Here is a 17,710-nt window from a genome sequence, read left to right as displayed (position 1 = left end):
GTATAAATAAAGCATAGTACATTTGACTAGTCAAACTTTTTTATACTGTTTGTATATCGTATTTTACAGTGGTGTAAAGTACTTAAGTAGTTTTGGGTATCTGTCCTTCACTATTCATATTGACTACTTTTACTTCACTACATTTCTAAAGAAAATAATGTACTTTTTACTCCATACATTTATCCTGACATCCAAAAGTACCCGTTACATTTTGAATGCTTAGCAGGACAGAAAATTGTCAATTTCCCACACTTATCAAGAGAACAACTCTAGTCACCCCTAATGCCTATGATCTGACCGACTCACTAAACAAATGCTTAATTTCTAAATTGTCTGAGTGTGCCCCTGGCTATCTGTAAATTTAAAAAAAAAAACAAGAAAATGGTGCTGTCTGGTTTGCTTAATAAGGAATTTGAAATTATTTATACTTTTGATACTTGCGTACATTTAAAACCCAAATACTTTTAGACTTTTACTCAAGTATTATTTTACTGGGTGACTTTCATTAAAAAACAAAAGGCAAAATGGATTTCAACTCATTTTCTTTAATATGCACAAGAGTTGAAAGAGACATTGAGCCACCTTAAAGAGATATGGATTCTAAAATGTATAAAAAGTAAGACAGAGGCCAAAATGCTATCTGTTGCTTTTTCGTCTTTAGTACATGTTTCGTTAGCAAGTAAAAATCTTGCCCAAAAGCATACGCTTGTATCAGTTTCTGATACAAGACAAAAAATTCCATTCTTTAAAGTGGCTCTCATTCTATGTCTCTAGAATCTAGATCAATGACTGTACACCAGCTAGACTTTGTTCATCAGTTGTGAATGGCTAGTCCAAAAAGGCGTGGGCCGCTCCCCTGAAATAATCCCCATTCCTTCTCAGTAGTTAGCAGCCAAAACATAACTACATTAGTCCAAATGTAATTTTAGTTTTTTCCGGGTCCTTTCACAAATAAATGCTTGAGGGAAATCAAGACAAAAGTCCAGTTCACAAGAGAATTTTCAATCAAGTCATCGATCACGTTACACGTTTAAAAACAAACTTCCCTGTTAATCTTTTAACAGTAAAAACATTACAGCCTCGCAAAGTGAACCGATCGATGGATGACTGGCAAAATGCAGCTGCTTTGTACAGACCGAACTTCAGACAGTTGGGGAAATACTCTTAAATTGTATAATTAGATGTAGCATATAGAACAACTGTATGGTCAATGGACCATTGCAATGCAACCATAGCTTTGACTTATTGAAGCAAACATTGCTTTCCACACACAGTAAGCAGAGGGAGGGGTGACTCTGAAGTGTGCATAAGACTGAATAGAAACTGCAGATGTGGAATCTACACAGATGAAATCAGTGTTACATTGCCTTTCTCTGTCCCTCTACCGATATAACTTTCCAAAATATTTCCTCAAATTCTTGAGTCATTAAATTCAATGTCCGACGATATGTCTCGCCTGCAAAAGGAGATGTGTCTTTTGGAAAAGCCCAGTTGAAAGCCATGTTAAGGCTTATTTGTTGGGGGGGTTTCTCGTTCAGAGGATAGAACCTGGTAAGAGGGACTGATCCAAAACCCAGTTCAGAGGTTCTGAGGAGAGGTGCGTTTGGTTCCAGCTCAACTCCATTCCCCTTCCCCCTCCTCTCAACCCAAAAACCTTTCCATCAGCAAGCCATCCATAGATCAATGCTACAAAGTCTTCCTTGTTATTAATTTCAGACTTTCCCTGTTGCATAATTTTAAATATATATTTTTTTTGTACTTTAAATCCATTGTTTTTCATGATGATTTCACAACTAAAAGGAAAAAGGAATAATATTAGTGGTGGGTGGTTGTTGAATTCTGTTCAGTCCACTTGGGAATATGTCAACTGCTCACTTCTCTACCCTCTGAGAAGGGTTTTGAGAGCATTCATTCTCAATGTTCTGTTCCAAAAAAACTGTAGTTCAATGAGGACTGAATAATTAACAGCCCTTTGATGAGGTCATCAATTAGAATGTTTAACAAAGGACGGCCTAGATGCTGTCCGTACTCCTCAAAAGAGTCAATTAACTCGGAGGTTGAGTGTCTTCAGTCGCTGTGTCCAACGTGCTCTGATCCCAGACCATGAGACGAGACTCCAGAGAAGAGCACGCCTTTAAAATGAGACCATTCCTCTTCTTTGCTGATATGATGATTGGTAGAACAAGATCATTGGTCCATGCACACAGATGACTTCAGTCTCTTCAGTGTGTATGTGTGTGTGTGTGTGAACGTGTCTGAGTAAGAGAGGATAATAGCAACTTTTTGGCAACTGCAGGAATGACGGACGAGGCGTTTTCTCTTTCTGGAATATTTATAAGCATCGCTGTGAGATGCTTGAAAAGAGATGGATAACAATGATCCTTCCTTCAGTGCTTGAACTGTTGTTAGTGAGTCAGTGATTGATGTTGGGAAGGAGGTGACTGGAGGGTTCAGAGCAGCTAGAGAGTTAGACCTACTAGGTGGACGTTTGCCTTTAAAACTTGAACTCTTTTGCTTGCAGGTTGGTGGCGGGGTCAAAGTTGAAGGTTCCGCCCTGAGTGGCTTCGGGGATCAAGCTGGGATCCTCGTCAATCTAAAAATAGAGAAGGAAAATAAATGGATCAAGGTGGTGCCATAGATGAACAAACACAGAGTAGAGACTAGATTCACTGTCACTACAGAAAACATAGGTCAATTTTTCATTAGATTTTATATAGAATTATGTAGCAAGGCCTATAGCTGATTCCTCCATCTTACCCCATTGACAGAGGAAGTGGAGGAAAAAGGCCCTGCGTTTCTGTAGCACACATCCTACACCCAGCACAGCACTGTCAGGACAGCGCTGGGTTCTAACGGTGTGCAAACTGTAGGGCTTCTGTCAGAGCAGAGGTACTCACATCGTCTCCTGAGAAGTACTGGTCGATGATCTCGAAGGCTAGTTTGTAGATGTCCTCATTTTCATGCTGCTGAAGGTTCTCGATCTTCTCTAGACCTGATGGGCAGAGAGAAATTAGCATGAAAGTCCATCACAGTGAATCAATCTAGAATGTGTGCTTCACAGTAGCAACACTACACTGTCATACAATGGCAACATGGTGAACTGACACACACACACTGACCTCCACACTCCTCTATGATCTCAGCGATGGTGCTGGCCTCGTCCCCGGCCATGATGAGGACGTTCTTGAGGCCGTCTAGGACCACCTGAACCACCTGGGAGTCCTTCACAGACAGCAGGCTGCAGAACGGAGGAACCACATTCTGCTGCACCAGGTACTCCACCTATGTGGAACATAGCAGATCAGCCTATCAGGGCCTTGCTTAGCCTACAGATGGGTAAACTTAACCAGCCAATCAGGACCATACAAAGCACAACGCTGTATGGATTGGGTATTGATGGAAACAGCCCTGGTAGAACATACCTGATCTTTTCTTCCACTTATTGTCAAGTTGCTGATGGCCCAGGCTGCCTCCTTCTGTGTGCCAAAGTCTCCCTGCAGACAAACACAGAGAGATATTGTCAGTGGTTAGGGTAGTGTTCCTTACAGATCTCCACAAGGACATAGGGGCTACATAATGCTTCGTAGGGCTAAATAAGGGCTCAGTGACTCACCTTAGCCAGCTGGTGGATGATCATGGGCAGCAGGCCAGCGTCGATGACGGCCTGCACCTGCTGCTGGTTGCCTGCTGTGATGTTGGACAGGAACCACACCGCCTCCTAGTGGGCGGGAGGGATACACACACACACAGGAAGCCATTCAGCTGAGAGAAACCCACAGACACGCACACCATGGACCACATGAGTACGACTGAGACCGTTACACAGAGGTATAGATACTGTTGGAAATAAACGACACTGGGGTCCATCCCATTTCAACGCTACAGGACTTAGTTACAGCAAAACAAACATATGCCACCAATAGCATCTAAAAGTGTGCCTGTTACCTTGTTGATCTTCTCCTTGGGGTGTGTGAGCAGGTTGGGGAAGTGCGAGAGGACGTCACAATTGAGCACCACCTGCGTCTGCTCGTCTGTCCCCGTCACAATGTTCCCCACTGCCCTCAGAGCTGCAGTCTACAGGATAAGACATCATAGGTGGTTAATGACGTCACAGGAAGTCACACATTCCGTACAGTAAGTTCCAGGTATAATACCCTTCCTACAAGCCCAACCATTAGAGGGAAAACTGGAAACTGACCTTAGATCAGAGTAGGGGTGACTTCATCCTACTTAGGGCTGTGGCGGTCATGAAATTTTGTCAGTCGGTGATTGTCATTCACACGGTAATTGACCGTTACTTAACATAAACACGTTTAGCATCTCCTGGCTTCCACACAGCCTACAAGTCACTGATGCAGACCTTTGGAACATCTAATAAATCCATGTAATATAGCCCACACCTTCACAATAAATACACTATTTATTTTAGACAGCTCTAAAGAAAATGTAGTCTATTTCAGAAGAACAGAATAGCATACTCTGAGTTGTCCTTATGTTAGGTCCTGATCTGGCTGTGGGCTACACTAGTTTAGCAGACTAGATTTACTAAGAATTCCATGGCATTATTTTATAGTATGAAGAACACAATTGAACATAGCTAAATTAAATAAAGGATATTTTCTCCAAACAATTTAAGAAGTTTGCAAATGCGGCTATTCTGTGTTGAGCAGTTTAAAAAAACAGGTACATTTAATGTTTCATTTAGTTATGTATGCAACTTTAGTTGATACACCAACGTTGGGAGATATGTTTTCATTTTTAATACATTCTAAGGCTGCATGATGCGACTAATAATGATTTGAAAAAAGTTGCATGAATGACATGAGCTCTGTTTCTGGTGCAGGCTGCACACCATCAGTCTCTCATTCACAATTTGACAAGCACTTGATAATATTCTCAACAGGCCTCAAATTTCCCAGCGGCATCCCCTTGTGTGGCCTTAATCCCCTAAAAAAAAAATCTATGCCTTTTGCCGCCAAAGTGGCCGTTGTGCCCTTGGGCTGAATATAATAATTATAAATCCTTTCTCCTGGCTGCCGGGCTCCAAAGCACCTCTCCCTTACGTGGTTCTCTCATATTTCAAGTCTTATTAATTAGCCAATGCCTGTCACGTGATCAGGTCCTTCTCACAGGCATCTCAGCTAAGAAGTAGGCTACAAGTGAAGACGGACACATCGTGACGCAACTGCGCGCGTCGCTCTTATGTTAGAACTGTCCACATTTAGCCAACTTTTCATCAGCCAACAAGATGAGTAGGCCTAACGAACAGCAAAAGCACTAGCCTATGTCAATCAACTATCCCCCATAGAACAAAAATGTACCTATTCTGTTGTCAGCTTGTCCTTCTGTGAAATAAATAATTATTCTAAACATACTCTGGGACCGTTGTGGAATGCGATAAAGCCCAAATTAATACAATCACTCGCATAAAAAAAAAACGTTTAAAAGCAATGAGACTGATGCAACAGATCAGAGCATTTAGCTTAAAATGTTGATAAACTATTAGGCTATTTCATCACATAGGTGCAGCAACGCGCACACGGCAGTAGGCTATAAGCATGAATGTTCCAAAATGCAATCAATTAGCAGAAAAACTCTTCTCAAAGTGAACGTAAATGTGATTCTGCATGTAATGCTTTAATATTAACAGGTGCATTTCTATGGTGAAAATGTAATTCCTCAAACGTGAAACTCAAGCGCCACCTATGTATGCCAGTTAGGCACTACACAGGTTGTAAAGCGGATTAATGTGCTTCATTTTAAGAAGTTATTTGGCCACTTTAGTTGTGATACAAACCTTAATAAAACATATAGGCCTATGGGATAGTCTACATGAGGTGAATGGAAAAAGTCGGGCAAAAAGAAAGGCATGTGCTGTTTGTCTTACTGCACACGCTGGGCATCATTCACAAGTGATAATACATCACTCACAAATGATAGGCTAATATTGTCACCCATCAGACTATTCTTGATTTAATGCTGTCTCGGAACAGGTGTAGGGGGGGGAAAATTATGCAATCTATGCACTTGTATAGCGAATGGAGGACGCTTTCCCCGTGGTTTATTTTCATGCCAGCCAAGTAGGCTATACTCCTGTTGTAAAGAGAAGCAATGTGCTTAATATTAGGAAAGTTGAGAAATAAATATAGTAGGTCTAGCCAATAGAAAGCTGATGGGATCCTCCTCTTTTTAATAGAAGCCATCACTCTGTTTTCTCACACAATTGCATAGCCTATAGAAATGTTGCGCAACATGAGCTCTCATGAAGTGTTTGATTAGATTTTCAAATACATTTGCATTGATTTCAGAGTGACTACAGGGACAATAGAGTGCTGAGTACCAGGCAGTTAGCAAGTTTGGTAGGCTACTAATGAACAGCAGCAGCATCAGAGCTTGGAGAAGCCTAGTTACCCTGACTAAATGGTCACGTGGCATTTGACTGCGGACATGACTCATGACCATTGATGTGGCGGTAATACGGTCACCGTAACAACCCTAATCCTACTTCCAATCAGGGGAAGGGAAGCAGACATACCTGAACTTTGACCTCTTGGTGGCTGAGCAGGGGGACGAGGAAGGGGACGACCCCCGAGTCGATGACCATCTGGATCTGTTCGTTCCCTCCGTCTGTGAGATAGGACAAGGCCCACACTGTATCCACTAGGATCTGACCACAGAGGGCGAGGACAGTGTTAGAACCAGGGAATTTCCATAGGAAATGGCAAAGCAACTAGCTTTGATGTTGTGATAATAGGGGGATACTTACATTTATATCAGTGTGGTATATCAATACACATAGAGCAGGTAGAATCTGGAAGAGGAGGAGAGAGAGAGTCAGGCATAATGAGTGGAGGCGTACAATGAAGCGACTCTATTGAGCAGATCAACACACCCAGGGTGTTTTCTGTTTCAGCAGGCAGACACTGCAGACCTCCAGGACGAGGCTAGAGGATGGTTGGGAACAGGGAAGCAGAATGCTAGGCAGCACCCAAAGTCCCAGACCACTTTCCCTAATCAAACCACCCATCGTCTGATTGTCCTCAGAGCCAAACACATGGAACACAGCCAGAGCTGTTGGGCAAAGGGTTCAGCTAATATTGACGACACAAACGTCTATGTGAAGATCATAATTCAGTCAGATTGGCCTCCCGAGTGGCGCAGCAGTCTAAGACATTGCATCGCAGTGCTTGAGGCGTCACTACAGACCCGGGTTCGATTCCAGGCTGTGTCACAACCGGCCGTGACCAGGAGTCCCATAGGGCGGCGCACAATTGGCCCAGTGTTGTCTGGGTTAGGGGAGGGTTTGGCCGGGGGGGCTTTACTTGGATCATCGCGCTAAAGCAACTCGTGGCGGGCTGGGCAGGCTGACTTCGGTCGTCAGTTGGACGGTGTTTCCTCCAACACATTGGTGCAGCTGGCTTACGGGTTAAGCGGGCTGGTGTTAAGAAGCGCGGTTTTGCGGGACATGTTTCGGAGGACGCATCACTCGACCTTCGCCTCTCCCGAGCCCGTTGCAGCGATGAGACAAGATCGTAATTGGATATTAATGAAATTCAGTTAGATTGAATGACTGTGCTGGGTCTCACACATCTCTGTCTGTCTTACCTCCTGTACTGTCTCCATGGGGGGTGGTGGGTCCTTGTTGCGGCAGAGGTTGACGATGACCCAGGTGACGTTGCGGAGGAAGGTGATGGGGATGGAGGGGTTAATGAAGGACAGCAGGGGCTTGACCACGCCCAGGGAGATTACGTAATCCCTGCACTGCGGTCCATCGCCTGCACGGAAGAACACAGGTGTCATTCATTGACTGGCATCGGCCAGTGTGTGTGTGTATGCATGTGTGTGAGTCTTCACTCACCGATGATGTTGCCTAGCGCCCACACGGCCTGTTCACATACGTTCTGGTGAGGAGATTGTAGCAGCCGCAGGAATAGAGGCACAGCATCTGGACATGTAGAGAGAAAGGCAGACCCATATGTTAGACAACGTTGCAGACAACAGAGAGAGACAGAGACATCAGTTAGACAGAGGTAGAGAGAGACATCAGTCAGAGACAGAGAGAGAGACATTAGTTAGACAGAGGTAGAGTGAGGGTCTGGCAGACAAGAAACAGAGAGATGGGGAAGACAGTTGAGAGCAAGTGTTTCTATACCAGGAACCAGATGGATAGATTGGCTCATATAGACCGGTCCATTATGTATGCCTGATGGGTCAGTTTGAAACTGGGCCACAGAAGAACTAGAAACTACTTACTAGATTTGACCACAGCTTGAGTCTGTTGTGACGTCCCTGATGCTATGTTGGTCAATGCCCAGGCAGCCTCAAACTGGAGAGAGGGACTGGGGAAGAGGAGAGAGTAAATGAGGCTAGCTATATGACGAGACAAACAGAAGCTGTCCCCAGACAACAAAACACGACCAATAAGCCCATCAACAGCACATGGCTACTGATCAACAATCCATATCAACCTGCATCACCACTAACCCCCACCCCTGTCTAATATATATATACACTGCTCAAAAAAATAAAGGGAACACTTAAACAACACAATGTAACTCAGTCAATCACACTTCTGTGAAATCAAACTGTCCACTTAGGAAGCAACACTGATTGACAATAAATTTCACATGCTGTTGTGCAAATGGAATAGACAACAGGTGGAAATTATAGGCAATTAGCAAGACACCCCCAATAAAGGAGTGGTTCTGCAGGTGGTGACCACAGACCACTTCTCAGTTCCTATGCTTCCTGGCTGATGTTTTGGTCACTTTTGAATGCTGGCGGTGCTTTCACTCTAGTGGTAGCATGAGACGGAGTCTACAACCCACACAAGTGGCTCAGGTAGTGCAGCTCATCCAGGATGGCACATCAATGCGAGCTGTGGCAAGAAGGTTTGCTGTGTCTGTCAGCGTAGTGTCCAGAGCATGGAGGCGCTACCAGGAGACAGGCCAGTACATCAGGAGACGTGGAGGAGGCCGTAGGAGGGCAACAACCCAGCAGCAGGACCGCTACCTCCGCCTTTGTGCAAGGAGGAGCAGGAGGAGCACTGCCAGAGCCCTGCAAAATGACCTCCAGCAGGCCACAAATGTGTATGTGTCTGCTCAAACGGTCAGAAACAGACTCCATGAGGGTGGTATGAGGGCCCGACGTCCACAGGTGGGGGTTGTGCTTACAGCCCAACACCGTGCAGGACGTTTGGCATTTGCCAGAGAACACCAAGATTGGCAAATTCGCCACTGGCGCCCTGTGCTCTTCACAGATGAAAGCAGGTTCACACTGAGCACATGTGACAGACGTGACAGAGTCTGGAGACGCTGTGGAGAACGTTCTGCTGCCTGCAACATCCTCCAGCATGACCGGTTTGGCGGTGGGTCAGTCATGGTGTGGGGTGGCATTTCTTTGGGGGCCGCACAGCCCTCCATGTGCTCGCCAGAGGTAGCCTGACTGCCATTAGGTACCGAGATATGATCCTCAGACCCCTTGTGAGACCATATGCTGGTGCGGTTGGCCCTGGGTTCCTCCTAATGCAAGACAATGCTAGACCTCATGTGGCTGGAGTGTCAGCAGTTCCTGCAAGAGGAAGGCATTGATGCTATGGACTGGCCCGCCCGTTCCCCAGACCTGAATCCAATTGAGCACATCTGGGACATCATGTCTCACTCCATCCACCAACGCCACGTTGCACCACAGACTGTCCAGGAGTTGGCGGATGCTTTAGTCCAGGTCTGGGAGGAGATCCCTCAGGAGACCATCCGCCACCTCATCAGGAGCATGCCCAGGCGTTGTAGGGAGGTCGTACAGGCACGTGGAGGCCACACACACTACTGAGCCTCATTTTGACTTGTTTTAAGGACATTACATCAAAGTTGGATCAGCCTGTAGTGTGGTTTTCCACTTTAATTTTGAGTGTGACTCCAAATCCAGACCTCCATGGGTTGATAAATTTGATTTCCATTGATAATTTGTGTGTGATTTTGTTGTCAGCACATTCAACTATGTAAAGAAAAAAGTATTTAATAAGAATATTTCATTCATTCAGATCTAGGATGTGTTATTTTAGTGTCCCCTTTTTTTGAGCAGTGTATATACCGTATATACAGTGGGGATAACCAGTATTCGATACACTGCCGATTTTGCAGGTTTTCCTACTTACAAAGCATGTAGAGGTCTGTAATTTTTATCATAGGTACACTTCAACTGTGAGAGACGGAATCTAAAACAAAAATCCAGAAAATCACATTGTATGATTTTTAAGTAATTAATTTGCATTTTATTGCATGACATAAGTATTTGATCACCTACCAACCAGTAAGAATTCCGGCTCTCACAGACCTGTTCGTTTTTCTTTAAGAAGCCCTCCTGTTCTCCACTCATTACCTGTATTAACTGCACCTATTTGAACTCGTTACCTGTATAAAAGACACCTGTCCACACACTCAAACAGACTCCAACCTCTCCACAATGGCCAAGATCAGAGAGCTGTGTAAGGACATCAGGGATAAAATTGTAGACCTGCACAAGGCTGGGATGGGCTACAGGACAATAGGCAAGCGGCTTGGTGAGAAGGCAACAACTGTTGGCGCAATTATTAGAAAATGGAAGAAGTTCACTGGAAGTGCCACTGGCGCAATTATTAGAAAATGGAAGAAGTTCACTGGAAGTGCCACTGGAACACAGGAGTGATGGTTGCTGATAATGGGCCTCTGTAAGCCCATGTAAATATTCCATTAAACATCTGCCATTTCCAGCTACAATAGTCATTTACAACACTAACCATGTCTACACTGTATTTCTGATCAATTTGATGTTATTTTAAGGGACAAAAAATGTGCTCTCTTTCAAAACACAGACATTTCTAAGTGACCCCAAACTTCTGAACAGTAGTGTGTGTGTATATATATATATATATCTAACGGGCGTTGCCTCACGCTCCTGCCTCCATCACCCAACCTCCCCTTTCTACACAACACATAAATCCCCCCATGTCTCCAGCAGCCCTGCGCCTGTCCAAGCGTGACACCCCACCCTGCACATTAAGCCCCTGACCCCCCGTCTCATCCCACCCCCATCCACCAGTCCCTGTCCAGGGGAGTCCCCCCTAATCACTCCCCACCCCACCACTGAAGAGACAGAGCTGTCAGCTGTGGGGCAGCACTAGTGCAGCAGAGCGGAACACACACTTTCTCTCCTATCCATCTGTGTGTCTGCAGCCTGCTACAGTGTTCACATCAGCCCAGCCATGCGGAGGAGAGGGAGGGCACACCAGTAGCCCCAGAGCATGTAGAGAGAGAATGGAGAGAGAGCAGTCTGACACATACGGTGCTAGTCTACCCACTCATTCACGCTCCGGTTTTCAGCCTTCTCTCCTTTCGCACTTCTCCGACTTTTGAATGGGTGCATCACACAGAATTATCACGGGGGCAATTTACCGCCCTCATCTTTTAATTACTCTTCCAGGGCAAAGGTGCCCCATGACCCATACAGTCTCTTCCTCCCCCCATAAAGCAGACTTACTTGTCGTCCCTCTCCAGGCATTTGACCAGGATGGGCAGGATGCCGGACTTAATCAAGTCGTCGATGGGGGGGTTTCTGTCACTGGACAGGAGTTTTCTGGCTGCCTGCACGGCACTGAGCTGGATGAGTCCATTGTCACTGACAGCATTCTGACAGGAAGGAGAGCGAGAACACGAGGTTAGCTCCAACAGCTCAAGATGTATGTACGGGATGGATCAACAACACTGACAGAATGCAGGCTTACCTGTAAGATGGCTTCCAGTGTTACATTTTGCTGCAAAACAAAAAACTAGAGTTGTGAGATTTGCTGTAGCTACGCGTTTACATGTTGCAAGGTTAGAGCTAGGAAACATATTCCTGTCATTCCTGAACTTGAAGTCGTAGTGTGAGAGAGAATGAGGACTGACTCACCCCTTTGAAGTCAGAGTCTATGTCTGAGTCTTCCAGGCTCTCCTCCTGTGGAACGTTCCTCTTCTTCAGAAGGTGCTCATCTCGTTTGTTCTGGGGGAAAATAATATATATATATTTTTTTTAAGTGTTTAACCCTAGAAGGAATATAGGAGTGAATGCTATTTGAAACATTCACCCACACAGTGAAGGAACAGATTCCCTGCTTGACTCCTACAGGTAAAGACTGCTCCCATAACCTCCCAGTGACATTAGTGGCAGATTGCATTCCTCCCTCGTGCTTCCATCTCTGCACAGACGGTTCCCTTCTGCAGCACACATGCTGCTATATGAGAGAACTGCTGTGTCACTCATCCTACATTAGTGGTTTGCTCTTCTGTAAGGGTAGGACATGGCTTTTTAGCCGGAAAAAACAACTTCTCTCACACTTGTCGTCAAATCACACAGGCCTACTGTATATGTTTCTACAATTCTGCTGGTCAGCTCAGACTTCCTGAAACACTTCTGCAAGCCGCATTCAGAGGACACGTTGGGGCCTTAGTGCAAAAACCAAGGGCTCAGAGTAGAGCTGGGCGATATGGACAAAAATCCATACCGCGATAAATTGTCTGAATTGATGCAATAACGATAAGTTTGGAACATTGATGTGCACCACAGTTTAAAATGATCCTTTAAACTACTAGTATGATGCTTGTACATTTGCTCAAATCACCCATTGTAGCAAATGTATTTGATTTCAAACTTCTCTTTTCTCTAATATAGGCTTCTTATCGTAATGAACGATATCAGATAAATGCCTGCAATAAGTGACCGGTATGGTCGGTGTCAATCATTTTCATTGTATCATCTCAGCTCTAGCTCAGTCATATTCCAGTGGAATGAAGTCCCCCCCAGATGCTGATCTAAGTTCAGTTTGGCACCATCCCCTCTAATAGTCATGGTTCTACCCAGAGAAGCTGCTATAGAGTCATACATCCAGAGGAATGGTCATGGTTCTACCCAGAGAAGCTGCTATACAGTCATACATCCAGAGGAATGGTCATGGTTCTACCCAGAGAAGCTGCTATAGAGTCATACATCCAGAGGAATGGTCATGGTTCTACCCAGAGAAGCTGCTATAGAGTCACACGTCCAAGACAAGCCTGTGTGTCTGATGAACCTACTTAAATGGCCCCTAGCCAGAGCTCTGCGCTTCCGCAGGCCAGGAGAGGGAAACACTCCCCAAGGCTGAGGGGTAAGACCAGTCCGGCCTCTCTGACAGGGTGGGAGAGCGAGAGAGGGATGACCTAAATACAGCCAAGGCATCCTGACTCTTCAACAACAACCTGAGCATAAGAGGGGGGGGGGGGGGGGTAGTTTCCTCACACACACACACCTATTTAGAAACAAAATGACTCGGCAGACAGAACAGCCCATAAGGGGCAGGGGGTGGACCAGGCTGCTCTGTCTCGGCCAATTGGATTAACAGAGACTGCAACATTTCCTGTCAAAATAAAGATGAATTAATTCTATAACCCTGCTTCCACCTAACATCCAAGTCCCAGAGAGACTTAACAGGCTGGAAAAAGGGCCTGCATGTATCAATTTCAGTGTGGGGAGGAGCAGAAATAGGCTAATGGGTTAGTCCATTGGATGCGACTGAACTATAAACAGTCAATTGAGATGCTGAGGCTCACCTTTCTCAGCTCCACTGTCACTTCATTGCGATGTCTTCGCATAGTCTGTAAGAGAGAGAGGAGAACAGTCAGAGAAGAGCCTAACTACTGGACCATTAAAAAGACAGCCCATACACTAAAACAAACCCCATGCAATGTTAGTCAATTGGAACTGGCTCCATTTTGTTTACAGACTGGGCTTTAGATTACAAGTGTACTGCTGCATGTTGGCAACAGGCGGCAGAGGATCATGTTAACTTGATTGCCAGTCGGGGCATCCTGGTTCATATTACTAACGCTGTGTAACCTCCCTCATGCAAGAAATGATTCTGTTTACGTTTATCCACCAACTCAAAGGTGTGACCCGCTGATGCTGGCAAAACCCTGCCCCTGATCTGACACCCGAACTCAAGGTCGCAGTAAAAACTGATGTGGTTCCGTATGCGTTTCAAATGCTCCATCTATTGAAGACAGAACACAATGTTTTGTCAACACTGCCTTTTGTGGGAACTGTGTTTAGGGAGGATAGTGAATCAGCCATGAGAGAACGCCTGAGAGTGGCTCAGCTGGCCAGCTGGGAGGAGGAAGTCAGAGACCTCTGAAACTCAACAACGATCGATCAAATCTTTGGAATTCCAGGCATTTCTCTGGGACACTCATTCCATGCTGGGACAAGAGGGCGACTTCCTGTGAGAGGGAAGAATGCCTCAGCTCCTGGACAACACACCAGAGGTCTTCAACCTTTCTATACATTTGAATACTACTTATTCTGCATAGCCAATGTTGATTGTGGAGTATCCTGTTATATGTTGGGATTATTATTGTATTGTAACAACGTCATACACGGTAGTCACTGTGGCCCTCTGTGGTGGCATAGGTCAGAACTTGTGAAAGGGATACATTTTCTGTAACCTACAGCTTTTAACATTCCTTGAAGTCTAAACACAGCCTAAATCTCACTGAAGATGCTGTGTGTATGTGTGTCCTCTCTGATGCAGTAGAATTCAGGGTGAGTGTGTGTTGCCCTGGCCTGGGGCACTTCTATAGATCTGATAGGTTACTGTGCCTAAAGGATAGGGGCTGTATCTGGACAAGGCCTTTCATTTCTGACAACAAGTGATCCATTTCGTATTCTAGGCTTAGCTGCTGCAAGCTTATCAGCGGGGCTGGTGGGTCGTCAGACATGTGCAAGTCACACTGGCACTTGGCCCCAAAACAACCATGCCGCACTTCTGTTTCCTCTCCGCTCAATATAGCACATACCAGATGGACAGTAATCCATCATGCCTTCCGTCCGAGATTACTGTTTCTAATACATAAGAATATGGGATAGTCAACATGTTATGTAGTCCCAAAAGTGGAATATTTATGTTAAGGATGTGTGGTCAATACAGATACAAGGGAAATGGCATGTCCCTTTGAATTAAATGTGTGGCCCTAATCATCGAGTATGAGGTTTTAATTTTACCTTTATTTAAGTAGGCAGTTAAATCAGTTAATAACAAATTCTTATTTACAAAGCCTGCCTACCCCGGCCAAACCCGGACGACGCTGGACCAATTGTGCACCGCCCTATGGGACTCCAAACACGGCAGGTTGTGATACAGCCTGGATTCGAAGCAGGGTATGTCGTGACGCCTCTAGCACTGAGATGCAATGCCTTAGACCGCTGCGCCACTCGGGAGGTGTATTGAATCAGCATGGTGGCAGTAGCAGCATTAGCTTTAGTTCCAGATGTGCTATGGTGTTTATGGTGCAACTGCTCTAACTCACTGTTTGTTAAACACCCACCCTGCGGTCACTGGGATATTGAATTGCAAGCTGTTCATTCACGTATGAGTTAGTTAGCTGGGTATATTATTATAAACTGATTAATAACGCCGTATCTCAACTGTTGCAGCCGTGGAAGTTGAGTTGTGCTAGTTGTTTTGTAACAGTTAATGTGCATCATCCGCCCATTTTGACATATACAACTAGCTATAGTTAGCTGGTAAGCGTATCTAGCTCAGTTAAGTTACAGTGACTGACTTGACAACTCGAAATATGAAATGTCATGCCCATGACCAACATCAAGATAGTTAGTTGTCTGGTGCCTTTTACCAATTAGAACTATTACTTTCATTTAGTTGATGCCAGAATAGTTAATTTCCAAAAATATGTTTCTCACTAGCTAGCTGCTAGCAAGCAGAGTTAGCAACTTTCCTGGCTAGTTAGCAGGCCTTGCGAAAGCCGCGCCCGCTCCGCATGATAAACTTTAGCTAGTTAGTGTACGTGGATGATATATCATAATCGGCGACACATTATAGAAAAAGACAACTTTAACAAGGACGGACAATGAATACTGCAGCAACCAAACCGAATTGAGAGCTAGGTAACCGAGTGTTCGCTAGCACTAGTTGCTAACGGCTAGTTAGCCAGCCAGCTAACGTTAGCCTAGCTAGATTCTCACCTCGACATCGCGCCCCTTGTTTTTGAAGCTCTTAATTCGGTGGTTATCCAAGTCGGCGTTTTCTGCCATGGCTGTCTGTGTTCGGGATGTTTAGCTAGTCCTACACTTGAAGCTCTGGTGGGAAAAGAGAAAACGTACTGCTGTTTTGCCGAGGGTGGCTGGCCAGACGTGATACACCGCGATGGGATAATCTCGTCAAGGAGGAGCCACGGAATCCTGTCAAATTGGGGGAGGAGGACCTATGGCTAGCTAGTATGTGTGCATCCCCTGGTGTAACCGACTTCCTTGTAACATTGTTGCGCAATGTAACTAGTTGATACCCTTAAATTGCTGCAATATATCAGTTGTTTTTTAGTCTCCAATGAAGATACTGTACATTATTACCAAACGACTTGGTAATCATCTATGCTATGACTGGCTACTTTACACTGATTGCTTGCTGTTGTCGACAGAGAGGTTTGATTTGAGCCCAAAAGGAGGACTTCATTATGAAGAATCACTAAAGATCAATGCTTCACAAATTAAACAAGAAATGAATTGACTTTACTGTTAATCCACACAAATGTAGCTACACTAATATTTGAACAGAAAAACAATCAAATCACTACTACAGTTTGTTGTTTAGCATTGCTTTAATGTATTACCTACAACTAAATAAACATTATCATATTGAATTTGGGGAAACTACAGAAACATATTCTCACATATTACCCATCCTGTTTTTTTCAGATTAGTGCAGATTAAGTGCCACTCACTGTCATTTACATACCTTAAGGGAAGTCTGAGACGGGAGCCGTATGGTTAGTGAAGAAAGTCCCATTGCAAATGTACGGTCCCTTACCTGACGTCTTACGACGTCGCAGAAAATCGCGGACGGCGTCGGGCCGTGGGCGGCGGAGAGCTCTTTCAGGAAGTCACTCAAAAAAACGTCTCGGACTTTCGGTTTCCGTTTTATAAAAATGACAAATTTTTGACTTTTTTCTGCATTCTCGAAAATTCCCACAAGAGGGAAAATAAATCATATTGCAGGCGCACGAACACGTGGCAAACGAGCGCGGCCTTTTCTCCTAAACTGAAAATATTTCGAAGACGAAACTCGGCGAGCGTAGGTTAGGAGTAATGGGCAGTTGGCCCCGAACGAGATGGCGTCGAGACCTCGGCGCTTTTTGAGTTATGGCCATTTTTCTGGGATTAAAGGGTTAAAACGCAAGTAGGGTGCTAATTTGACCGCTTCATGTCAAAGTACATAAGCATACGGTGTCAGGAAAAAAAGAACCAGCCATTTATCTATCGTAATTTAAGAGAAATCGTACATTGACCGTTTGGTGATGTTCACAAAGAGGATTTTTTTTTTCAAAAAAATCACAGATCCAGTTGCAGTGTGTTCAGACGTACATTTTTAAAGTGGGTCTCGAAGCTCTGCGAGAATCCTGTGATTTTATATGATTTTATGAAATAACACACACTCATTTAACCCTCTTTAAATAAGTCAGTTCTTAACATAAAGACTTAAAACTCAATATTATATAAGAGCCTACACCAAGGAGGGTATGTGTTCAATTTCAGCTTCCTATGTCAACTGGAAGTACCTTAAAATGGTGCCACAGGGTCAGGTTTGAAGGGTAATAAAGGTCAGATCTTTTCAAAACTTCACTTGTGTGATTAGACAACCCTCATGAACTGT

The 17,710-nt window shown here is 44.7% G+C and overlaps 1 protein-coding gene across 2 annotated transcripts; it reads right to left on the bottom strand.

Annotated features, from left to right (window-relative positions):
• Positions 1–525: 525 nt before the first annotated feature.
• On the bottom strand, positions 526–16,246 carry LOC120033611 (importin subunit alpha-4-like). Of its 2 annotated transcripts, none has more exons than XM_038980038.1 (16): positions 16,027–16,246; positions 13,599–13,643; positions 11,926–12,015; positions 11,759–11,788; positions 11,515–11,663; positions 8,254–8,339; positions 7,859–7,951; positions 7,606–7,775; positions 6,767–6,811; positions 6,536–6,667; positions 3,946–4,074; positions 3,614–3,718; positions 3,423–3,494; positions 3,120–3,282; positions 2,898–2,992; positions 526–2,593 (listed from the first exon to the last, which is right to left on the bottom strand). In XM_038980038.1, the coding sequence occupies exons 1-16, from the start codon at positions 16,093–16,095 to the stop codon at positions 2,495–2,497; spliced, it is 1,572 nt and encodes a 523-aa protein (XP_038835966.1). In that variant the 5' UTR covers positions 16,096–16,246; the 3' UTR covers positions 526–2,494. The 2 variants fall into 2 exon arrangements, with proteins under 2 accessions (XP_038835966.1, XP_038835968.1); XM_038980040.1 differs by having other exon boundaries at positions 7,859–7,945.
• Positions 16,247–17,710: the final 1,464 nt, after the last annotated feature.

Source organism: Salvelinus namaycush, chromosome 40 (genome assembly GCF_016432855.1).
Source record: "Salvelinus namaycush isolate Seneca chromosome 40, SaNama_1.0, whole genome shotgun sequence".
NCBI classification, from domain to species: domain Eukaryota; kingdom Metazoa; phylum Chordata; class Actinopteri; order Salmoniformes; family Salmonidae; genus Salvelinus; species Salvelinus namaycush.
This window is presented reverse-complemented; position numbering and strand designations above follow the sequence as displayed.

Coding starts and splice junctions, on each gene's coding strand:
- LOC120033611 (XM_038980038.1), bottom strand. CDS start 16,095: ATGGCAGAAAACGCCGACTTGGATAACCACCGAATTAAGAGCTTCAAA. Junction 13,644..16,026: donor ACAAGGGGCGCGATGTCGAG/GTGAGAATCTAG, acceptor TCTCTCTTACAG/ACTATGCGAAGACATCGCAA. Junction 12,016..13,598: donor TGACAGTGGAGCTGAGAAAG/GTGAGCCTCAGC, acceptor ATTTTCCCCCAG/AACAAACGAGATGAGCACCT.